Raw genomic sequence first — 24647 nt, forward strand, 5'->3', positions numbered from 1 at the left:
TAAAAAAGGTATAGTCTGTATAAATAGTCTTGAAAAGTCTTGAAATAGTAAATAAATAGTCAATGAAAAGTCATGGTATTGTATAAGTAGGTACCTCTTAGTAGTTAAAGTTAAAAGTACTAAAAGTTCTATACTATGTTATAAAAAGTTACAGTATAGTATTTAAAAAAAGGCATGTAGTATTTGTTTACAGTAGGCCTGCTGGGAACAGATATAAGGAACAAACTCTTAAAAAACAAACAGTATGTCAAAAACGTTTTTAAAAAGTCAATGTCTAATGTTGAAAAAATATGTCATGAAAAAAGACATACCATACGCATGTTGACACATTTTATGAAAAACGTTATAGTACAGTATGTCACAAAGAGTCTTAGTAAAGTATGTCGAATAGTGTAGTGTAGTATGTAGTATGTAAACAGTCATAAAGTCATAATATAGCATGTCGAAAGACATACTACTCTGACTTTTTTCCACATGCTATACTATGACTTTTTTCCCAATTTTCACTGGACTATGACTTTGTTCAACATGCTTTACGATGACCTTTTATCATGATCTTTTTTCGACAGTGTACAACAGTGTAATATGTCAAAAAATATCAAAAAAGTCATAGTACCGTATGTTTAAAAGGTCAGAGTATAGTATGTTGACAGATGTCATCAAAAAGTCACAGTATAGTATGTAAAACATGTCATAGTATAGTTATAGTATTTTATAGCATGTCAGAAAATGTTTAAAAAGTCAACATATAGTGTGTTGAAAAAGGTCATGAAAAAAGTCAGTCTAGTACGTCAAACAATATTTTGAAAAAGACAAAGTATGTTCAAAAATGTCAGTCATTGTATAGTATATTGCGAAATGTCATGAAAAAAAGTCACAGTAGAGTTGGTTGAAAAAAGCCACAGTATAGTCATAAAAACGTCATCATATAGCATGCTATAACAAATCATCAAAAAGTTATCAAAACTATGACTGGCCTATTTATTTTATTCATGAGTCATTTACAAACACAAGACACGCCCCCCCCCCTGAGTATGAATAGCTTGCTCAGCTGGCTGTGAGGTGATTATGAGTTGGAAAGCCCTGAAGCCACAGCACAGAGATACACAGCACAGAGAGACTTCTTCATGACATTCATTTTCCCCACCCCATAACGACACAGCTGACTGGCTGACTGGTGAAGAAGAAGGATCATGTATTTTAGATTCATGCTACAGATTTAGAGAGAAAAAGAAGTGCCTTTTCCTACGAATAAATCAGGTGCCTGGGATATTTCTCGGACTGGATCACCTCACGTCTTTCCTGGGGTGCCTGTGTCGACCTTACCCACAAGGCTGGAGAGCTGACAACAGCATGGCTGCAATCTTATGGGCGATGGGTCTCTCTCTGCTCCTGCGGGGCTGTTTGTGCAGTGTTGGACAGACCAACAGAGGCTGCTTGACATGGACACCAAAAGGGGAGAATGTTTGCTGTGAAGCCTGTCATCCTGGTAAGTAACAAAGGAGATAATGAGCATTACAACTCTTTAAGGTTTTGAATTATAACATGTGCTGTTCGTTCAAAAGAGCATTTTTGACAGTCGCTACAGGTATACTGTATGTATCATTCATATCCTGGCATTGATACCGTTATCGTGGGCTTTAAGAGTTTTTAAAAAAGTATCAAAATAAAAAAGCACTGCTCTCAATGAACAGCATTCATATATCCATGAGGGGAAGGGGAGATGCCTTCTCGGCTCACTTCCCTCATAAACTCAGTTGTTTTACAAATATGTTTCACGAAGAATTATCCTTTCCCAGATCAAATGTTCAAGTTATGCCATAGTCAAATCAATAAGCCCTCTTGAGTTGTATGCCTGTAGAAGTACAATTTTTTTTTTCCAATTCAAGACTTCTTCCGTGGTAACTTGTAACCAAAAAATAGTTTCAGTGGTTTTCCAGCTAATACCACAACAAAGACAAAAGGCGTGGATGGTGCAGCTGAAAAGTCAAATACTTTGGAGCTGTGATACATATTTCATGTGTCATAACAACTCCCAAAGAACATAGTTTTGGTAACTGTAGGTTGCAGCAATTTTTTAAAGCTTTAATGCTTTAAGGCAGGGGTCTCAAACTCCCGGCCCGCGGGCCGAATTCGGCCCGCCACGTCATTTTATGTGGCCCGCGAATCCGCCAGCAAAAAAAAAAAGTTTACATTTTTTGTTTTTTTAAAGTTAGACTAATAATAATAAAAATATCCCTATTGTCGAAATTATGAGATAGAAAGTCGAAGTTATTCGATAGAAAGTCATAACTATGATAGAAAGTCATAATTCTGAGATAGAAAGTCAAAATTATGAGATACTTAAACACAGTCATAGAAGCAGCTCTTTGGCTTACTGTACATTTAACATGGAAATGTATTGTGAGCACATTGAAGACTACTTTAAACTGTGAATGCAGAGTTATCAATATGTTACGACTAGTTACATTTACAACCGGCCCTTTGCGGGCGACCATGATGCTGATGTGGCCCGGAGTGAAAATGAGTTTGAGACCCCTGCTTTAAGGGGTACAGTCCTATTATCCTATTAAAACCTATTACATTAATCTCAATGAAACTGGTGACTAATGTGACAGAGTTTACAGTATAGCTTTCAGTACAGCTGTTCTGTTTCTCTTGTATTTAAATATTTGTTATATGTGTGTTTAGTGTCAAATGTCAAATGAATTCATCTTGAACCTTGTTTGTAGGACACCGCCTGGTCAGGGATTGTGGCCCACGGCCGATGGACCTTTGTACTCCTTGTGAGCCCGGGAAATTTTCAGAGAACCCTAAAAATAAGTGGTGTACCAGGTGTACACAGTGCGTAGGTATGTTAGCCGATCTTAAAACAAAACAAATTATTTCTTCAGCAGTGTACTACAAGCTGTTTTTTTACAACTCTCTTTCAATATCTTTGCATGCATAGGTGCTCAAGTCTATGTGAAACAGTGCACCCCCACAACTGACACACAGTGTGGTTGCAAAGAGGGACTCACCTGTGGGAATGGCCGCTGTACTTTCTGTGTTGAAAAGTGTGGCAAAGGTCAGGAACCCACAGAGAAACGTAAGTAGAACTAAAAAACAAAAACAAGCTCATGACATTTGCACACAGACAGATGAAGAGGTTATGATGAGTGGCACATCAACTGAACGACTGTCTGCACAGGTTCATGCCGACCATGTCCAGATGGAACCTTCAATGACCAAAGTCACCAGATGTGTAAACGCTGGAGTACCTGGTGAGATATTACCGGCTCTAAAAAGAAACACCACTGTAGCCATGTTTCATTGTTGTTGTGCTGACGGACAGATTTGATGTCTTTGTTTTCTTGAAGGTGTCCCGATCCAGAACAAAGGATTGTGGCCAAGGGAGATGCCCTTACTGACATTAAGTGTGCTAATGTTTCAGTTAGCCCGTTCAGAAAGCCAGAGAAACCTGGTAGGTCGTGATTCTGTTGTGCTTTGACGATTGTATTTATTTAGAGTCGGTAATAATTTCTTGCCGTTTTCTGTCAGATCCCACAGAACAGGCATGGCCATTGGTCATATATGTGGTCACCAGTGTAGTGCTGACAGCATTTGGCATCATCATCATCTCCATCAGCAGCATTATGGCCAAGAAAATCATCCAGAAAAGAAACAAAGAAAGAAAAAAGCCAACCAAAGAGACACCGATAATCAGACCCCCTACAGGTAATTACTACCATACTCCATGATATCATGAAGAGATGATGCTGACCATACTTACTGCGATTATACAGGATGTTTATCACGCCACAAATCTCAAATACATTGAAAAAGTATTTGATCTGTCATCCTTCTCTCTCTTTTTAGATGAACCCAGGACGTTAATAGCGATTGAGTGCAGTTTCCACGAGGCCCAGCAAGAGCAGGGCAGCAGCTCAGAGTCGCTCGTCTCCAAGGACTCCTCAGAGCAGCTCATTGCATGACCGGCTACAGCGCCACACTGACGTGCCTGTTGTGTTTATGTTGGACTCCGTGAAAGGAAACAGGATATCCTGAATAAGATAGCGTCCCTATTTTCGATACTGAGATTGGAGGAGCTGTGTTGGAGATTTGACAGAAACAGACCAATGCGTTTACCTATCTATCTTTTACTCAGCACCATTGTTCTTTTATCAGAGTAACCAAAGCTACTGGGAATATCTTGACAGGTCAGATCAGAGCCAACAGTTTGCTCTACAATTACACCAGTTACAGTCGTCTCTTGATGACACCATAAATAGTGGAAGGGGAATTCTGAAAGGGAAAAAACAAAGTGAACTTACAAGTCCATTCATGTGAATTACAGCACATATACACAGTGAGGCCGTGTTTTTTCCTCTTTCGGTTAAGCTTGAGAGTATTCCTAAATTGCGCTGGAAGGTTTTGAATCAAAGAAGTGAATTTGGCACCAGATAATGGTCACACATCCTGTGAGGCCCTTTTTGTCACATTCCCTGAGCCAGTTTGTGACAATACCCTTACATTCAAACCCAAAGCCTTTAGAAACCAACTGAAATATCATTCAAAAAACCCCCAAAACTATTACATAACAAAGTAATTGAACGTGTGCCAATGGACTATGTTAAATAGTGTAGCCTTTGAATGAGCGTGAAGGAGTTTCACTACTCTGATATTTGCATGTCTGAGCGGTGAAGCTGCTGTGTGGATGTACAGTACAGGCGGGTGTCGAAGTCTGACAGCGGACAGGTTTCAGTCATGAGGCTGAGCCTACATTTGCCTCCAAAAACAGATGGTTTACTGTTGAACTGTACATTTCTCACCCTGGTTTTGGTGCAGCAAAACTATAACAATGCTGTCATTTATGATTTTATGTGGTGAAACATTTAACTATCAGGAGATAGTTTGTGTCCGTTTTGGTTTATTACCAATATTTAAAGTACTTAAATGAGTCTATAGAACACAGAAGATGATGGCTTTGTAAACAAAGCTATCATGTTGAAGACAATGTGGTATATAACCTCTTCCACCCCACAATACCAGGAACTTTATGGAAATTCCTACTTCGTTGGTGTCAAAAATTCCAGTGAAGGGAGTTTCCATTTTTGTCAATAAGTAATACTATAATATGTTAAGGGGAACTGTACAGTACACAATCTGTAAAATCTACAACACTGTGGTCTTTTATTGTATTTTTAAATGGGGTGAACATTGGTACGATTTGAACAGCACTTCTTAAGCAAGCTGGGACATGCCTCTTGAGCAAGTTAGGCAACACATGGTTATCCAAGTGTCGTTTGGACGACTCATTCAGATTGAATGTCAGATTGTGAATCGTCACAGATCTGTGAGATTCCCGTGTGAGTCATGTGGGAAGTCCTGGGGACAAATATACGAGGCACACATGTCAAAATTAGGCTCAAGGGTCATGTGGAAACCCCACCCTAGAGATAGTACTGCAGTCCTTATTGCTTATCTTCTAGCACGATAGTGGGCAGCTAGATCAGACCAAGTGGAACTTGTTTTTCACAAACGCATGTCTTTTGTGAACTGTAGCAGGCGTACGTCCTTCTGAAATGGAACATTTGAGAAATGTGCCGCGTGGGCTTGGGGTTAGAATGTTGGTCCACACCTTTAGCATAGTATGTGTGAGTCAAAGCTCGAGCATAGTGATGGTTGATCAAAGACCACAAAGTTCACAGGCGCTGCCTTGAGAAGAGTTACCACAGAACAGTCTACGTCATACAGTAACAGTTTGTAAGAACTGTAGCACTTTATCTGACAACTGTTATCTGATTGTATTGTATGCATTTCTGGTTGGTTTGGTATGAAAATGACTTTCTGCCTTTTTTTATTTTTATTGTTTACATGATATGCTTTTATACGTGTTCAGAGCTGGTCATGGATTACACTGTAGTATGTACTTTTATAACTTTTTAAAAACAGCCAATAAAATTTGAATTTTATTTGTTGCTCTTTCATACAGAACAATTGCATTCATAGTGGTCCACCTAAGCAGTGGCCTATTTAATTTGTACAAAAGAAAACATCAAAAATGTGGGAGTAATATAAACACACAATCAAATCTTTTGTTAGAACACATTATCTACATATAAATGAATAATGTTAACTGACATACTTGTTTCTGGACTCGTAAAAACCCACCTGGTAAAATAAACAAAAACAATAATTTGATCTGTACCAAGGAATTTGAGCTTAAAGGTCCACTTACAAGCTTTTTGATGCTTTTCCACTGAACTCACGCCGACTCTGGTGTCATGTGACCATGAGACGCAGTTTTAGATTACTTTGTGAGACATACTGTCCCCAAAGGATATAGAAACATCTGGATATATACAAAACAACTTTTTGATTGTTGTAATATGCTTTTCATTACGAGTTAAACAAGTTCCTTCGATTGTCATTGTACTATTGTGAACATGGCTGGAGCCCTGCTACACGGCTTTCACACACACTCTGAAAACCCACGTCCCTCAGGTCCCAGGGTTAAGATAAGGAGCTTCTGTTTTTGTTATTTTGGATGCTGTTTGGTGGTGGTCCCTTGTTACTACTGCACCACCGTGCCGCCACCAAGGAGCATCCAGAATGTCAAATGACAAAACACAACGTGGTTACAGATAATGGCTGGATGCTCACGGCTTCCCTTCATAAAAACAAATAAAATGTACAAATATAATTAAAAAAATGTATCGTGTATAATTAACACTGAACAATTCAAACAATACTTCGATAAACATACATTTTCCCTTTGAAAATTATAAGAGGCACGAGTCCAAAGTGTTGTCGTCATTCACGTAATCATGAACTATTATAAAATGTCACTTCTCTCTGTGTTCCGCTGGTCTAAAGTGCTAGTAGGGGTGGCCGGTAGTAATCTTCAACCTTAAAGTAATATAGTAAATAATCAGAGCTCTGTAGCACAACTGATATTTGGTGTTGTGTGTGTGTGTGTGTCTCTATATATATATATATATATATACACACACACACACACACACACACACATCTATACATATATATATGTATGTATATATACACTCCAACAGAATGTGTCAAATTATTGTTGCTTGCAATTTTCCTTCTTCTCTTTGGATTTTGCACGTCCTGATTTGTCCGTTTGCCGTTTTGTGGGTGGGACGAAAGTAGCCTCCTCGAGTAAGTCATGTAAGCCAGATTGTGGCATGGGAAGTGACTGACAGGTTGACCCTGTATTAAAAGGAAACAGGATGTCAGTGTCCACCCATTGTTTTAATGGTTTCCTTTTAAGAATCATCTGTAATGTTTGCGGTACCTGCTGGTGCCGCTCTCAGGCTCTCTGTGCTTTCCCTCCTGGCCTGGAAGGTCGGGTCCAGCTCCTCCGCAATGTTTCGGATCTGCTGGACTTGTCTGGAAATGCAGCAGTTGTAATTCAGCATATAATGTAGATGAACGACATACGGTCACAGTTTAAACGTACATTCATGGAGAGACAATTACGGTAGTGTGGCGATGGGGCTGGGCAGCTGGTTCTCTGGGGAGCAGTCCTCGGTGGGGGAAGGAAGGCCCTCTGAATCAAGCCTCTCTCGACGGACCTGCACATAGTGGACAAAGGAGTACAACTCATTTCATCGGACCGTATTAGGATGCTGGAACAGTTTTGCATTATTTATCACATTTACCGGTCTGTCTCTTGCAGCCCGTCTGTCATGAACACCGATCATCGTGCTGTGCTCGCGCCACGATGCCGGCCCCTCTAGCTCACGAGATCTTCGCTTTGATTTAATTTCCTGCTTCTGCATAAAGCGTGCAATTTCCTAGTGCCAAAAACAACAATGGATCATTCCACAGGTGGCTATTAAACATGAGGTACATCTGTACCGTTGATGTATCAATTCATCGTACCTCGTCCTGCGCCACTTGCGCCACTCTGAAGTCTCCCTCTGGGTAAGAACGACATGGAGAGGGCTGGGAGTTCTGCAAACACAAAACTGTGGAAGTCAGAAAAAAAAATGAAAGAGAATCCAATCTGTCCCTTTTCCCTTGACTCCTAAATTCCCCCAAATTACCCTCCGCGACCGCCTTTCCTCTTCTTCCTGCAGCTCGAGAGCCAGTTCTTCATCCTGTAGCACCTGGCGCAGCGCCCCCAGGTCCAGGCTGGCCTCGCCTGGCTCTGGCTGCAGTGGTGCTCCTAAGGTTAAATATGACGCGTGTCAAATTGAAAAAGAAACTGAAGCGACTAATGACGACAACGAGCATACAAGTAGTGGGAAAAAAAGAGATGAAAATCAGCGATGAATCACACAAGTGTACTGAAACTGAGGGAGAAAGACACAAAGACCAAGGACCTTTGAACCACACCACGAGATGAGAGGATGCAGCATGTAAGGGCATGTTGCTCGGTTGTGAAAGGGACTTCACGGTACTTATTCCCTCACAAGATACAAATTCAAAGAGCGAAGATGAGAATGAATGCACACATTGAACAATATCTCAGGACTACTGGAATTATAGATATGAACAGGACAATGTCCCTTCAGTAAGAGACCCCAAATCACCAATAAAGCCCACATTTGTCCAGATCAGACGATGATTGAGGGAAGATGAGAGGAGCAGATGCTCAGAGAGGTAGGGAGCACAGCTCTGGAAGCTTTCCCTGGCTGCAGTTCTGTGTGTTACCTGCTGCCACGTGCCTTGACCTTCCCCCGTTTGAAGCCCGGCTGCTGCTGAGGCTTTGGGTACGCTGTGGGGCTCTTCGACAGGGCCGCTCTCCTCTCCTCTCCACCTCCTCCTCCTCTGAGCTTAACCTTTCTTCTATGGTCTTGTGCCAACGCCTGCGTTCGCTTGTTGTCCTCCTGACTCTGCCATCGTTTGCATTCCTCTCGCTCTCGTTAGTGTATCGGTGCTCTCTCCACCGTCTACTGCCTCCCCTTTCTCTCTTGGCAAGATTTGCGTCTCTACTACTAATCTCGTAAATCTTTCCATCATGCTCCACGTCTTTGCCGTGCCGGTCCCCGTCTTCTCTGTGATCTCTCCTCCTCTCCCTGATATCTCCATGGAAACTGTGCCTGGTGGTGGCAGCTCTCCGGAAAGCTCTCTGATGTGGTTGGGAGTCACTGCAGGAGACCTCGCTCCCATGGAGCACCTGGCTGTCTCTGCTTTGAGGCCTTATTTGAAGTGGCGCCCCGTCGCAGCCGAACCTCACAGGCACGCCCCTCTCTCTGAGGACCTGGCCCAGCATCTCCCAGACTCGTCTGGTTTCACCCTGCGGCCTGTGAGAGCTCCTGGTGTTGTCCTGAAAACGGACACGTTTGTCTGGGTTTTCCGTATAGCTCCACGTCCTCGCCAAGTCTCCGTTGCTGTGTTTACTCCGGTCATGTAGCCTGACAGATTCACTGCGACTAGATCGCCTTTCTCTCACTTCGACCAACCTACTGTCTCTGTCCTGATCTCTGCTACTGTGGAAACGCTGATACTCCTCTCTATGGTTCCTTTCCTGATCCAAATTCCTAGGCTTCCTCTGCTCTAGGTCACCACTTTCATTATAGTCCTCAGTCCATCCTCCTCTCTCCTCCTCTGTGAAGCTGCTGCGAGAGCAAAGACTTCTGTAGTTTCTCTCTGGCGGCTGATATAAAGATGCCCGCTGTCGAGGCGGTGCTGTGTTGAGTCTTTCATTTGGTCTCTGGGACCAGACAGAGGGCTGCACAGAGAAAACTGTGTCCGAGTCCTCTGAATCCTCACTCAAACGCCCTCTCAATTCACTCCTGATTTCCCTCATGGAATCTGTGTGTCCTTGATTTGACCATGCAGCTGTGTGCGTCTGAGCTGCTACCCCCCGAGGGGAGTCAGCCAGAGGCCCAGTTAAGTCTGAATGGTTGTGAGAGGCAGAGCATTGCCACCTGGTGGTGGTAGATGAGTACTGCTCCTCTCCTTGCTGAAGCCCCCTGAGTGTGTGCTGGCGTGGCGATGGTAGCGCAGGATCGATAGTGCTGCCTTTAGTAATGCCAAACATGCAAACACAAAAGCAAGGAGGATGGGTGAGGCTGTTAGCAGGTACTATTAGAGAACTGCAGTTAATTATGAGGTAACACGTGGCATTCAAAATAGCAGCATGTGACGTTTTATATCATGTTTTAGACACAACTAAGGCATTGTAAATACAGATAAACAGTGATATCTAAAAGATAACAAGAGGGCAACGTGTTACATGCATGAAACTGATTCAGAACACACAAGAAGAATAAACTGTCGTGTGACAGCTATGTAGAGAGGAGGTTTTTCTCATGCGGTTGTGATGTGGAGAATGACTTGCATACAACAATAAGCATTAGCAATGAGGTAACGCATGGTTAGAGAGGAGCTAAGCAGGCTCTGGGGTTTGTCCTACTTTCTTGCAAGTGTGACAAATAATTCTTAAAATCTCAGCAAATACACACAACATATTGAGTTCAAAAAAGCCAATTCCTAAAATGTATTTCCATGTATTATACACTAGTCAACAACCCTAATGTAGTGCCGAATAATGCTAAAGATGGTGCTCTCTTGTTTAAAACATAAATAAAACTGTACCTTCACTACGGCCCTCCTGCCCTCTGCTTATCCTCGTGGTTCTCTGCTTCTCCTTCTCCTGCATTCGTTTAGCTATTTCCTGTGAAGACAGACGTACTGATTGCTTCTTTGCATGAGAAACCATAATGTGTAACTCATTTAGAATAGAGGCTCGATGAAGATCAGCGAGATGGAGGTCAAATAAGCAAATAAATATAGATTCATAACTTTCAGGCTTTGAGAATAATTTCCAACTAGATTAGACTGTTACAATCCTTTCATCCTAAACCAGGGGTGTCCAAACTTTTTTCAAAGAGGGCCAAATTTGATAATGTGAAAATGCCCAAGGGCCAACAGTCCCTGCTGACATTATTTTACGTATTTAAAGTAACTTTGAGAATATAGTAACTAAAAAAGTAACTTTTTTTCCAAAGTAACTAAAAAAGTAACTTTTTTCCCAAAGTAACTAAAAAAGTAACTTTTTCCCAAAGTAACTAAAAAAGTAACTTTTTTCCCAAAGTAACTAAAAAAGTAACTTTTTTCCCAAAGTAACTAAAAAAGTAACTTTTTTTTCCAAAGTAACTAAAAAAGTAACTTTTTTTCCAAAGTAACTAAAAAAGTAACTTTTTTCCAAAATAACTAAAAAGTAACTTTTTTCCAAAGTAACTAAAAAAGTAACTTTTTTTCCAAAGTAACTAAAAAAGTAACTTTTTTTCCAAAGTAACTAAAAAAGTAACTTTTTTTCCAAAGTAACTAAAAAAGTAACTTTTTTTCCAAAGTAACTAAAAAAGTAACTTTTTTTCCAAAGTAACTAAAAAAGTAACTTTTTTTCCCAAAGTAACTAAAAAAGTAACTTTTTTTCCCAAAGTAACTAAAAAAGTAACTTTTTTTCCAAAGTAACTAAAAAAGTAACTTTTTTTCCAAAGTAACTAAAAAAGTAACTTTTTTTCCAAAGTAACTAAAAAGTAACTTTTTTTCCAAAGTAACTAAAAAAGTAACTTTTTTTACAAAGTAACTAAAAAAGTAACTTTTTTTTACAAAGTAACTAAAAAAGTAACTTTTTTTTACAAAGTAACTAAAAAAGTAACTTTTTTTACAAAGTAACTAAAAAAGTAACTTTTTTTCCAAAGTAACTAAAAAAGTAACTTTTTTACAAAGTAACTTGAAAAATAAAGTAACTAAAAAAATATGCTATAAATATATTTTTTTCACATACTTATCTGACTTTTTATGATGTCTTTTTGACATACAAACTCTTCAACTGTTATTTGGCTGTAATTTATAGATTCTTTGTTTATTGTATTTGTATGTTATGGTGCAATTAATGAGCTACTAGAAAATTACCTTTTAATGACATACCATAGTCTGTTTATTATGTATTTCTTGTTGCATATTACGCTATGACGTTTTAATAAATTCAAATGAAATAAGACCTCTTTGACAACCTTTTCATGACATTTCAGACTTTTTTTTATCACATGCAACACTCTTCACACTTCTTCATGCCATTTTTTTCACACTCTTACTTTTTTATTGTTACATCTGAATAAGACAAATAACAATTAATCAACATGCTATGAGGACACACGCTGAATGTTTCATGACTAGAGTTTCCCTGATACATAGGTGGTGTAGTGGTTAGTGTCGATACCTCGCTGCCAAATAAACTGGGTTCAAAACTTACCTGTGGGTGTCTTTGTTTCGAATTAATATACTATGACTATTTTTTCATGAGTTTTTTCGACATACTCTTCTATGACTTTTTCAGGATATCCTTTAACAATGAATCAGTATGCTATGAGGACACCCTTAATGTTTCATGATACACAGGTGGTCTAGTGGTTAGCGTCGCTGCCCCACAGCCAAATTCAGTCTGTGTTCGATACTTACCTGTGGGTATCTTTTTTCGACATGCTATACGATAACGTTTTTCAACATGCTATAGTATGATTTTTTTCATTACTTTTATAGACATACTGTTAAATGTCAGGCTTCATCACAAGCATTCCAGTTAGAAATCACTCTGGAGCTTTTATTTTGAAATGGGAGGGGGGGGGGGGCTCTAAAGATAAGACCTGAATGACTATGATAGAGAGAGACAGACAGACAGGAGGTCCATGCTGCCAAGTCATGTGTGTATAGCAGGGGTGTCCAAACTTTTTTCAAAGAGGGCCAAATTTGATAATGTGAAAATGCCCAAGGGCCAACAGTCCCTGCTGACATTATTTTAAACAATACAAGTAGCCTATACATACATTGTTATTTTATCATTTTATTTTCAATGACAGCAAATAGCAATGTAACCAAATGTAAGCATTCATGTCTGAACACATCTCAACAACTATTCTGCCTTTCTTTCACATCTTGAAAGTCAGATAACAAAGAACAAGCCATCTAAAAGCTAATTACATAGGAACCGATCAATGTTCTCACCTCAAGACAATCTTAAATATGACTTAGTGAGGGTGATGAAAAGTTGTCTAACATTTAAATTCAACACACATGAAACAGGCTCACGAAAAAAATCAAGTTGTCTCTTCGTATCTGATAACACAGTCTTTGATAACCTCACATTCCGTAAAAGGTTTGTCATGTTTAGCAATTACCACGGCCACTCCGCAGCTTACTTTGATGATGTTTTCATGTGAAAGGGGCCGCTGCTGTGTGGCCAAGTTATCTTGGAGTTGCTTCACTTTTCTAGCACGGACGCTCTCTGATAGCTTGTTGTAGCATTAGCACGTTTGGTCTCGTAGTGTCTCTTTACATTATATTCCTTAAACAAGGCAACAGTCTCATGACAAATTAGGGAGACACAGTTGTTTCGGTTTTCGGTGAAAAAAATATTGCGATCTCCACCTCTCCTGGAAGCGGCGGCCCTCATTATCGACTTTCCTTTTTTTACTTGCCGTAGCCATGACAGTTCAAGGGTCAGAGCCAATTTCAAACAGCCAGACAGTTACAGAGTGGTGCTGCCACCATGAGGTAAAAATAGGAATTGCATGTTGAATTTGTATGATTTATTCATTCCGTTTTGACTGTGCTGGCGGGCCATAAATAATGCATTTTAAGACAGAAGGCGCGGGCCGTATAAAATCTGACCTCGGGCCGTGATTGGCCCGCGGGCCGGACTTTGGACATGCCTGTCCTAAACTGTATCATTTGCCAATAATAACTTTCATTTGGCTTATTTGCTTTAATTCAAAAACCAATTTAGTTATCACAGCACAGCTAATAATGAAATGATCTGAATAAGAACAGTACGTAAAAACAAGCTCCACTCACGGAGAACAGTCAGGTTACACCATTGGTGTGCAACCATGAGTTGGCAGCATGCTGCAATTACCGGTATGTTCTCCAGACATCATTCATCCTGTGCTGTTTCCACCAGCAGAGGGCAGAATAACATAGATCGTGTAAAAAGAAAGCAAGGCCTCAGCTGTTCACCCCCAGTCACACAAGGAACACAATCATGAAGAAACCTTTGATTAATGTCATATATTTGTTACCTTCTTTCCACAATTTACAAAAACTGGTCAAAGAACAACCCTCTCATACTGTATTCAGTAAAAGAGCATTTTCAATCAACTGCTTGTCTGTTTCTCCCATAAACACTGTGTTCCATTTGATTTAATCGATATATTATTAGCTTTCAAGTAACATGAATGCAACATGGATCAAACTCTCAAACCCGTTTGCATCAGGAAGAGAATCTAATCCATCTGCATCTGGCATGTCTACGGAGGAGGAGGGGGAGGAGGATGATACATCCAATGCAGAGGCCTGTTGGGCGACATAGTGCCACGATGACGTGACCTGGCATCTCAGCGCTGGGTGGCCAAACTAATTATTGCAGACAGGGCTGTGGCTGACTCGATGGAAACCAGGAGACTCAGTGAGAGACACGCAAACTTTTAATCTCCCCGAACTTGAACTCCGGACCAACAGACAACAGAAGCAGGTCAACAGAAGTGTTTCACGAGAAGAAACACCATGTCACTGGGGAATGCCGACTCTTACTAGAGCTGCTATGCTTGACTGGAGAACCCCCCCCCCCCCCAATTGTCTCTGTGTTACTTTCATTGGAAAGTCCAGAACTAATAATGTTCTCTACAAATCAGCAAATCCTACCAGTGAATTCTATGAAACCTCTCTCTGGCGGCTGCATTTGCAACATAAATCACAAGGAAAGGCTAGCGCAGCTCCTTTTGTTTTGCAATCAGGGCGTGTGTGTCAAGACACTTTGCCAGCATCAGCAGACAATTAGCAGCTTGCCGTGGCAGGTTAGGCGCGGCTTGCCACGGGGATCTGGGATTTAAAAATGCACAGCCTGATGCCTTCTGTTCCTTCATTAAAGACTAAATCTACAGGGAGGCAAATATTTAATCAACACCTCTGATCAGCCAGTCATTAAGGAAGGTGAGCTAACGGGAGCGTTAACAGTTCATCATCCGATCCAAACAGCAACACTCAGGAATAGATGTATTATCACACCAGTCGCTGCAGAACCCAGCATACGATTTTAACCCACAAAGTGCATTTCAGTCTGAGTGTAGACACCTCATGTTGGCTCCCACAGAGTGTAAACCCAAACCCTTTAGCAATGATGAATGAACCCCACAGTCTCTCTGACCTCACATCCACCAAACAGGGAGCTTTTATGAGCCTGTCCAAAACTGCAGGGTCAAGGAAAATATTGTGCTGGAGCAGCCTTGTGACGCAGGCCGCTCAACTAGACCAGCTGGGGAGTTTCATGGCATAGTTGGCTCTTTTTCCCCCCACAATGCTCTTACACAGCTCAACCTATCATCTCTGTTGGTAGGCAGATTTTCAGTCAAGACATGAAGACGTTTCTGAGGGGCTGGGCTCAGGGAGAAGTGATTGATGGGAACTATCTGGTTGCCCCGTTGTGTTTGGGTTGCAAGAAGAATGTTTTTGTATCTAAAAGATCTCGAGCTGTAACACAAATCAGGACGAGGGGAAATGGGAAAACAAGTGTCAACCATCACAGCAGTGTCGAGATATTAATGTTATATTATATGTTTTCATTTAACCCGCCTCTTCTCGAACTACACATGTCGAGTGTGCACATCCAGTGTGGCTACATGTGCACACACACGAGTGTGGTCTGTGGTGTATCAAGAGGTTGGTGGTGCATGTCTGGAATCAACCTCCAGAGAAATAGCTTGAGCCATCATCCAGATGGGTAGCTGACGGGTTGTGTCTCTGTTTAACAGCTGACTTTGCTCACACAGCCCTCTTACGGCACAGTGGATACATCAGAGGCCCAGAGCAGCACTTTGCTGCAACCGCCATTCATTATGGACTCAGTTTGTCCTGAGAGAGCAAAGTGAACCGTATGATACTGCCATGACCTGCTGGTAACAGGGAGATAATTAAATGATATACAAGTATGTCCCAGGTGCCATATAGGTCTACGAGTCCCTGTGCAGAATGAAAATGTAAAGATAATGCTGGGGCTATTTCAAGTCCGCTCTAACTGCCATGGTTCTAGATTAGGCCCAGTTCTGTCTGCACACAGTCATGCAGTTTGAGGTACATAGAATCATTAACATACCGCCATAAAGCAGCTATACTCTGCTTTGTGCGCCACCTTACTGAGTCAGATAACACACTACAGCATTATCCATCAACACAGACTTTTATGGCTCAGACTAGATAGGTTTGAGTTATTTTTAACAGACTCATTGATAAAACTTCTTACCTCTGGCATTAACTTGTTCATTCAGAACAGTATCTCGCTGTGCTCTGGTTGCTGACAGCAACTTGACACCCACAGGAAAGGATTTGTTCCTCTTTTAAGAGCAAATCCCTCAAAAGTGTTTTGCTTTAAAACCTTCGCTGTCACGTTTGTGTCTTCTTATTAGCCTGAACAACTTTCGGTTTAAAGCTGATCTCAACCATAGAGGTTTTAATTTAAAAAATGACAAAACAAGTGCCAACGTAAAGGAACATTGCTTTTCAACCTTTCCATATAGCAGTCATCCAAGGGGCATGTATATATATTTTCCACAATATTCTGCGTGGGCAAAATAAAGATTTGTTGATCAATGATATCATATGATGGACAGATCTGAGGCTCACTGTTCAGTGAGAGTTCCCTCTCATTCCCTATAAACATGAGCAAGTTGACCTTTTCAAGGAGTTTCTTTGGATTTGGTGCAATGCACATTGGCACAGATTCAAGCCCCACTCGATGGCCTGAATGATGATTGGATAACGTTTGGACTCTTAAATCTGGCTGATTTTAATGGAAGACGGTAAGTAGAGCTGCTATGGTGGATGTTAGCTATTTCACCTGTTCTCATCCACACAAAGGTAGCTACTGTTTGACTGTTGTGCACTGTATAAAAGGATCAATGAATAATGGGGTCGTAGTATTCATGCACAGGTTGATTTGTATTTTCAGTAATAAAATAAATAGTGTGGCAAAGAGCAGTTCAACTGAAAACTTCATTTTATATGAAATAAAAACATCTTAATGTATCATTTAGGCTTCATATTTGAGTAGTATTTGGTCTATATATTTAAAGAGCTGCAGTAAATAGTAGCCTGTGTGGAGCAGCCTGCTGACTGACAAAAGATGTATCATATTGAGGCGGGTACGTGGATAATTGACAAGTAGGTGCAGATCAATGTGACGTCAGAACTCACCTTTACACTTGGTTATACTGGTCGAAGCATTTAAAGTAAAACAAAGTCTCCATGAAACTAACTGGTGCACGTATTCACTGTGGGAAAGGCCGTGAATACTAAAGTTTTGTTTATACTCGCACTTGGTAGCGCGATGGCGTGCAAGCTCCGAGCATAGACGGTGGCGTTTATACCGTATATATATTGTGCATAAACAATGAAACAATGAAAGTGGAATCTTCTTTTTAAGGAAGCTGCCAGATATTAATTGGAGAAATGCAAACCAGACGCAGACAGTGAGTTTGTACTCACCTCATCCTCCTGCTCCCTCCTCCGGGCCTCCTCAGCACAACGCTGGATCTCCTCCTGAATTACACGGGCATACTCAAAGTCCTCCATCTCTCTACAGTCGGGGAAAAAAAAGAAAAAAAAGGACTTCTCACACTTGTGACATATGTGATAAAACTACAACCGCATCAATGTAAATTTAGACATAAATCTGCATCGTAGATCTATACAGAGCAGGGTCAGGGTACATCAGGACATGAGAACGCTGATGCGTGAATAGTGCAGCAGTGTGAGCCGTGTTACAGTGCTTTTTCGGGAGCAGGGTTCACCTACAGTTGTCTGGAGGCCTGTCTGAGGAGGGTGCTCTGCTGGGCCTGCTCCTCTTCCTCCTCATCCTGCAGCATCTTTGCGACACGGATGTCGTTCTGCACTAGCTGGTTCTTCTGGATGTTGGTTGTATAGTATTGCTCGACTATAAGGGCAAAACAGAGAAACATGGCACAAGGTAGGTCGATAACTAAAGATGAAGCCACACAACACAGAAAGTAGTGCTTCACGAAGACAGACTAGAGAGCAGCCCCCATAATACAAATGACTACACATTGTTGTAGTGTGCAGCTGTGCTGCTGCCACATTCTACTTACTCTCCTGTTCCTGCAGGTTGTGTGCCAGCGCTCCATCCTCCAGCACAGCAAAACACTGGCACACTGAAACAACAGAGGGAAGCTTCAGTATCACGCAAAAGGTTACAAATGGAGAAGTTCCGATACCATTTTTCCTTCCCGACACCGATACTTGAACTTGTGTATCGGCCGAAACCCAGTACAAGTGCATCAAAAACTATCTTAACTAACTTACTATCAACTAAGATACTATAAAAATAACCAGTAGAATCTGTGCCATACTGGGCCTTTAGAGAGGTTTCTGGTGGAGCGGCATGTTCGCCCGCTGAGTCCCGTTAATCTTTATATTTTAAATCCTGAATTAAAAACCAGCTTTATAAACCAGTTTGCAGTCTCTTTTTTTAAGTTTCTGACGCTCTCCGTTCTCCATATGCTTGCTCATCAAAACTACATCTGACATAAGATCAGTTAATAGACTGATACCCGATCCCACTTCTAGTTACAAAGAGTTCAAACAGGACTTGAGTGTGAACGAAGTACGCTGTTCTCTCAGCTTGAGGATCACTAAAACAACAGAACATGAATGGCCCTACTTGCTCCATCCAGACCCACTGTTGAGCTCCTGGACAGCTTGAAATAAGGCAACATTCTGGTTCAGCCCTTTGTCTAAAGGGAAGGAATAGGATACAAGTGCCATGTGTCATTATGGCCGGTTGTTTTTGACAGACGAAGGGCGGAGGAGTAAAAACATTTACCGCTCTCGCGTGAATTACCTGTTAAATATATAAAAGGCCCTCCTAAATCCTCATCACAACAGGGTGCTAGTGTTCCAGAGGAACACCTAAGTGGCCACAATGTTTACCGTCCTCCCAAAGTTACTTGGATCAGTAGCGACAGAGGAACAGATCCACCTCAACGGAAGCATTCATCTGACCAGAGACTCAGTGTGATTTTTTAAACTGTGGTTGCAATGATCTTAAGGAGGAAGGTACATGTTTTTCATTCACTAATGTGCTCACTATGACTAGCAAATGAAGATGCAAAGTTTAGGAACTACCACCTGCAACCATTTCTACTGTGAAGCCCTGTGCAGATGGTACGAAAGTACGCCGAGTGAAATCTGTGAGGTTGTCGTAAATCCCAAGGCTTTAGCTAAGAGCTCTCTCGTCTGTACGCCAACTCTGTCTGCTTCTCCACATCGAGCCACTCGGTGGCAAAGCACATGATCCCACAGTCTCACCAGCTGCTGCTGGATATGGCAATAACAGATCGGTTTCATGTCACTAACGCCCGCCTAAGTCTAGCCTCGTCGTGTTTTATCAGAAAGCTGACAAAAGACCTTGAGACCTAGACACAAGAACAACGAGCAAAGAAAATGTTCCCAAGCGTGTGAAGTCAAAAGGGATAGAGAGACAGTTGATTGCTGTGTTTTGACCGGAGTTCATTTTAAGACTCCAATAATAATAATGTGGTGAATACCCACAGTTTTGGTCTGTACATCGGGTTTAACAGGACTGTTATTCTCATCTATAGCCATGCCCAGTGTTTACAGGAGTCCTAAATGAGCCTCGATAGCGTCTATGTGCCGAAGGCCCACGGGTGTTTAAAGTCTGTCAAACAAATTAAAAAAATACTCCGGAGAAAATAAACGCAGACAGTCAGCAGCAGCGCTGCAGAACCAGCTGTTTTCTCCACCGCCTCCATATTTGCAGACACACAGCTCACTGTGACCTGAAAAGAAACTGCTTCGCTATGTCACAGATTTTCATCGGGGAACCTGGAATAGCAATCTATTCAACAATGCTTTAAAATGCCAGGAGGACAGAGAACAGTGGTTATGAAGAGATCTACCGGTAGCTCACAGAGGGAAAAGCCTCCAGCCTGAGCCAGAGCCAGTTAAAAACACCTGTCATGCTACTAAAAGTGAATGAACAGACGACAAGCAAAGACCCTGGAAGTTTACCGACTAGCTGTAGATTAGCTGGATTAGTGACATCGAGCCTACAGCCTATGTTCAATTTAAACACTTATAGAACTGCTTCTAAGTTGATATAACAAGTCAAAACTGAGGACAGCTCTTCTTTGTCCAGTTCTGTAAATAGGGAAATTCGGAAAAATAACTGCTTCTGAAACATTCTTGTGGTAAGATTCAGTCAAACTCGATTGGAAAAAGAAAACAACGTTGTTGCTGAGAACAACTCTCGGGGTATGTTTTAGTCTGCAGGGGCCCAGCAGTCAAAGTTCATAGAAATCACCCAGCGAGTTAAGCCCTAAAGGGTCCGTTTACACCACAGAAGACCACACAATACCACACTGCGAGTTAACACACACCAAGACAGACACGCATTCCCACTTACACCTGTCGTGGAGCTTAAGAGGCTATCCGCTAAATGGCTCTCCAACCTGCCCAAATGTGTCCAGTCTGTCAATGAGGAGGAGCCATTAAGTCAAACGCTTGGTGTTAATCCAACAGGATAAAGTGACTGTTCAAAACATGAGTTTACTGAATAAGTCCAACTCGGAAGAAAAGAAAGTAGGGAAACATGGGGGAGAATGACAGCCTCGTCTGTGTATGCACACAAACGTGGATGAGGGCGTGTCTGCATTGCGGGTTAACTTGATTTTCCAGCCTCCTTTAAACACAAGGAGACTGAGTTATTACGACTGCTAAACAGGTTTTGATGGACAGGGCGTGCAGTGCGAGTCCAGTTCGAGTGCGTTTTCAAAAGTCTCCTCCTCCTATATAAGCTTCTTTAGAAAGGGAACTGAAAGGACCCTGCTCGGCCATGCCAGGTTCCTAAGAGGACAGCGGATCAAGGATCCAGCAGACAACAGAAATTGGCGGTGGCATTTAAACACCACAGGCTGAGATCCACTGAGGGGTAAGAATGTCTAAGAAAGAGTGCAGGGCAACATGAACAACTAGGCTTTATAGGATTTTTAAATACATCCAGCAACCCACTGCATTACCCAGTGACCTCAACGCCTAAACAGTCAAAACAAAGGAATTATTTCATATTTGAATGCCTCTTGTCTCCTACAAATAGTCCATGGTCATCCAAAATAGAAAAATTAAATGTAAGGCTATTTTTTTTCATTTTTGCTGATGTAACTAAATCTCAGAGGTGAATGCAAGCTCTTTGTATTCAAGCAGAACTCCAACCCACATTAGAGAACTGACAACCAATCATCTAAAATAAAAATCATGCAGATCATCTCCGGCATCCAGCTTGAGGGGAACAGCCGCTCAAACACTGACAAAGACATCTTCGCAGCTACTCGGATGGCAGCACTGGCAAAGTGCCTGCCAAACAAAGAAAGCGGCGAAAGGAGAAAATGGCACGGGTTCTATTTTCAGCCAAAATCTTCCACCCACCAACCTCTCTCTCTCTCCCATCTGCTCTGTGCTCGCCACTTTTTGCACAAAATTTCACCAATAAGTGTCCATCCAACAACTCCATGTGCTGAGTAATAAACTAGGCAAACTGGGTGAAACTCATGGAGAACAAAGAGAGGTGAGGAGGGGTAATGGGACTCTGGGTCAGTTGGTGAGAGTGAAATTAGGAACGGGGGGTGGGTGGGGGAATTCCTCTGAGAGCTGCATTCCCTCTGCACATCAGGCTATATCTGGAGCAGCCAGAGGAGGGAGAAAACAGGAACTGATAAGGGGGGGGGGCGCAGCAAAAACGAAGAAAGTTGACTTGGCCGAGTCTCTCGGATCGAGAGTAAAAGTGAAGGAGAAGTGAGACACGGGAACTATACGGCTCATGGGGCAATTGAAGCAATGGAAGGCTAAGTAAACAACCCCAGTGCCACAGACATCTGATTTACATGCTGCCATTGTCTCAATGAGCAGTTTATTGCTGCAGTTACCGGCTTACTTTGCACGCTGGGCCCTGCTCGATTCAGCATAAAAATGCAAAGCTGCACAGTGTGCCCTTTGTGTATGGAAACAAGAGCGGAGTGTTGAATTATCTCCTTCGATAAAAGACGTGCAGACCTATTTCTAGCCCGTTCATTAGTGTGGACACGCCAAAGACCGAGTCAACGCTCGACATCCAGGCCACAGCTTCGACATTCCTTACCTGTGACTGTTTTCAGACTTGCACGCAAACAGAAAAAAAAACAATTTAGTTCACAGGAACTGCTTTGCTATGACAATGACAAATTCTGTTTCCGTGCATGTGAAATAACAGTTCCAAAAATCTCATCCCTTATCTTCACCCTGCACACCAGACCAGTCTATGATGAGAGCCATCTCTGCTGCATGCAGTCAAAACATAATCGCAAGCAACTTCTCATCTAAGATGGAGAGCTGGAGTAGTGATACCACAGAAATCAAGGAGACACATAAGTACAGAAGATAAGCTACCATTTGGTGCCACGGCCAGATATTCACAGCGTAAAAAAACAACAACAATAGGACGTTGTCATGTGTCTCAATCTCTCTAAAGCATGCAGCAGACAACAAGTATGTCCTTCGTATTCGCTGTGCTGAAGATTCCATGAATCAAATGCTTTATCCCTACTGGCTCCAGATCTGCAGTTCAGTAGCTGACCCTGACCTCTGGTCTCCCTGAGGGGGGCTAAACAAAAACAACTTTCCTCCAAGACAGACCATGAACCGCTGTGCACACACTATTCAAAACTCAAAGCTTCTATACAGTGGATGCCAGGGTTGGGTCAGTGTGGAAGTATGATCGTACCTTCTTGTACACGTGGAAGGTTGGACTGGTCAATTTCCAGCTCTGCCATCATTGTCCCCGTTGTGTCACAGCCTCATGGTGACACAGAAGACCCTGGCGCCAGATAGGGGACTTTGTTATTATCTGGCGAAGTGAAGTGAGACTTAAAGGCAAGGTACACATCAGAGGGGAAGACACCTCCGAGCTAACTACACAGGGAGGCATTTGGTGAACATTAGTGTCTTTAAGTTAAACAGATAACTGGTGTTAATGTAAAAAAACAGTCAGCTAATTACTAACAAACTCAGCATACAGTCTTTACTGACAGCAACCAAGCCAACACGAGCAGTCAACAGTAACATTTACAACATTAACAGTAAGTTACAACATTAACGTTATCTGCATTGCAGTAGGCCACTGGTTTTTGTCGAATAATAACCAGACTAACATTGTAAGAGTCGATGTTTCATAACCTACCTGTTCCCAGCACGCTGCCCACACAGGCTCCAGTGTTTTGGCTGCACACGCAGCCTATTCAACAAGTACCAAACAAAAGAGCCAAAGTGTCAACTTTGTCCGCTCCGTCGCCCTCTCCCTCCCTTCCTCTCTTCTTTCTGTGTCTCTACAATCTATCCAAAATGTCACGAACGTGCTTGGCCGTTTATAGCGCCTGTGCTTATGCGGTGTGCAATTGTTTAGACGGAACCGCCGGCGGTTGTCGACTGAATGAAACAAAGCCCCGGACGTCGAGTCGTGATGGGAAGCAAGGGTGGACAAACTTAACCCACAACAGGCTGTCGCTCCGGCTGCTTCTCCGCAGCTCCTGTTCGGCAGCAGTGGGGGCGTTTAATGGCTGCTGCCTTCAGGTGCTCCTTCAAACTCAGATTTATCAACACCAGTCACGGTGCGCGCCAGCAGAAATGACAGCTGGCGTTATTTTTTCTTTTTCTTTTCTTTAACCGTCTTGGAACGGAGATGGAACAATGTAGAGATAAATCCGGTAATCGGGGTTAAAGACTAGCCGACTCAGGTCAAAGGGTTAGATTACGGATTAAGCAGCGTAAAGAAAGGCCCACTGTCCAGCAACACAACAGTAGACTTTCACCTTCTCTGAGTGAAACCCATCACACATAATCAGCCGACAACATGCATTCAACTCGTATATCATACGAGCCAACCTGAAGCCACTTTCGTGTGTGCACGATTGTTCTAATGACAAGTTAAGTGTGTCTACATTGTATGATTTTAATTAACTAAAAAGTGGTAAAGCAAGTCATGATAATGTGGCAAAACATTTCAGTTGACTTGTGGTTGAAGAAAAGGCTGAAGACGACTTGATTACAGAGAAATAACACAATTATTCCTCCAGTGTGCATCTGAATCTTCTAGATGGGGAAATAACTTATGATTCAATCAGCTAGGGAGGAAACTATCCTGTAAACTTTGTAAAGTACAATGCATATGTCAAGAATAATACCAAAAGTCCCATTTCTGAGGAAGATGATATGCGTCTTTTAAAAAGTGGATGTAAAAGAAATAGGCTGTTTAGGTTTTGAAGGCTACATGGTTTGTAATTCAATTTGCACTTTGTCAATTTGAGATTCTTTGAATAATCTTAAAATAAGTAAGGAAAAAAAGACGAGTGTCTAGGAAGATATTACCTTCGAGCTGCATTCAAGAGGTTAGAATGGAGGCTAACTTGCTGAAGATCTATAAGTAGACCTGTATTCTACACCTGTGGTTTTCTAGACGTAATGTTGCCCTCTGCTGGCTGAACATGCGTCAGTCAGATCTCCAGTAGGCCGAATATCGTCAACAAGTCATAAAACCTGTCAGGTCACATCGCTTGGACTATTGCGGCTGTTTG

The 24647-nt window shown here is 41.9% G+C and overlaps 2 protein-coding genes across 3 annotated transcripts; one reads left to right on the forward strand and one right to left on the reverse strand.

Moving 5' to 3' along the window:
- The first annotated feature begins 1156 nt into the window (after positions 1-1156).
- Positions 1157-4004, forward strand: LOC306781260 (tumor necrosis factor receptor superfamily member 4-like). Its single transcript, XM_079274019.1, has 7 exons — positions 1157-1489; positions 2733-2852; positions 2951-3088; positions 3191-3263; positions 3360-3463; positions 3541-3717; positions 3859-4004. Exons 1-7 carry the CDS (start codon positions 1354-1356, stop codon positions 3972-3974), a joined length of 864 nt encoding a protein of 287 aa, XP_079130145.1. The 5' UTR covers positions 1157-1353; the 3' UTR covers positions 3975-4004.
- A 1835-nt stretch (positions 4005-5839) lies between these two features.
- ccdc187 (coiled-coil domain containing 187) lies at positions 5840-23476 on the reverse strand. 2 transcript variants are annotated; one of them, XM_079273469.1, is made up of 12 exons: positions 23258-23476; positions 22802-22894; positions 18117-18179; positions 17806-17944; positions 17497-17587; positions 10555-10633; positions 8055-8176; positions 7891-7962; positions 7668-7802; positions 7486-7580; positions 7301-7395; positions 5840-7215 (listed from the first exon to the last, which is right to left on the reverse strand). In XM_079273469.1, exons 2-12 carry the CDS (start codon positions 22851-22853, stop codon positions 7067-7069), a joined length of 1092 nt encoding a protein of 363 aa, XP_079129595.1. In that variant the 5' UTR covers positions 22854-22894; positions 23258-23476; the 3' UTR covers positions 5840-7066. The 2 variants fall into 2 exon arrangements, with proteins under 2 accessions (XP_079129595.1, XP_079129594.1); XM_079273468.1 differs by having other exon boundaries at positions 22802-22924.
- Between the last annotated feature and the right edge of the window lie 1171 nt (positions 23477-24647).

Source organism: Melanostigma gelatinosum, assembly GCF_949748355.1.
Source record: "Melanostigma gelatinosum genome assembly, chromosome: 8".
NCBI lineage: Eukaryota > Metazoa > Chordata > Actinopteri > Perciformes > Zoarcidae > Melanostigma > Melanostigma gelatinosum.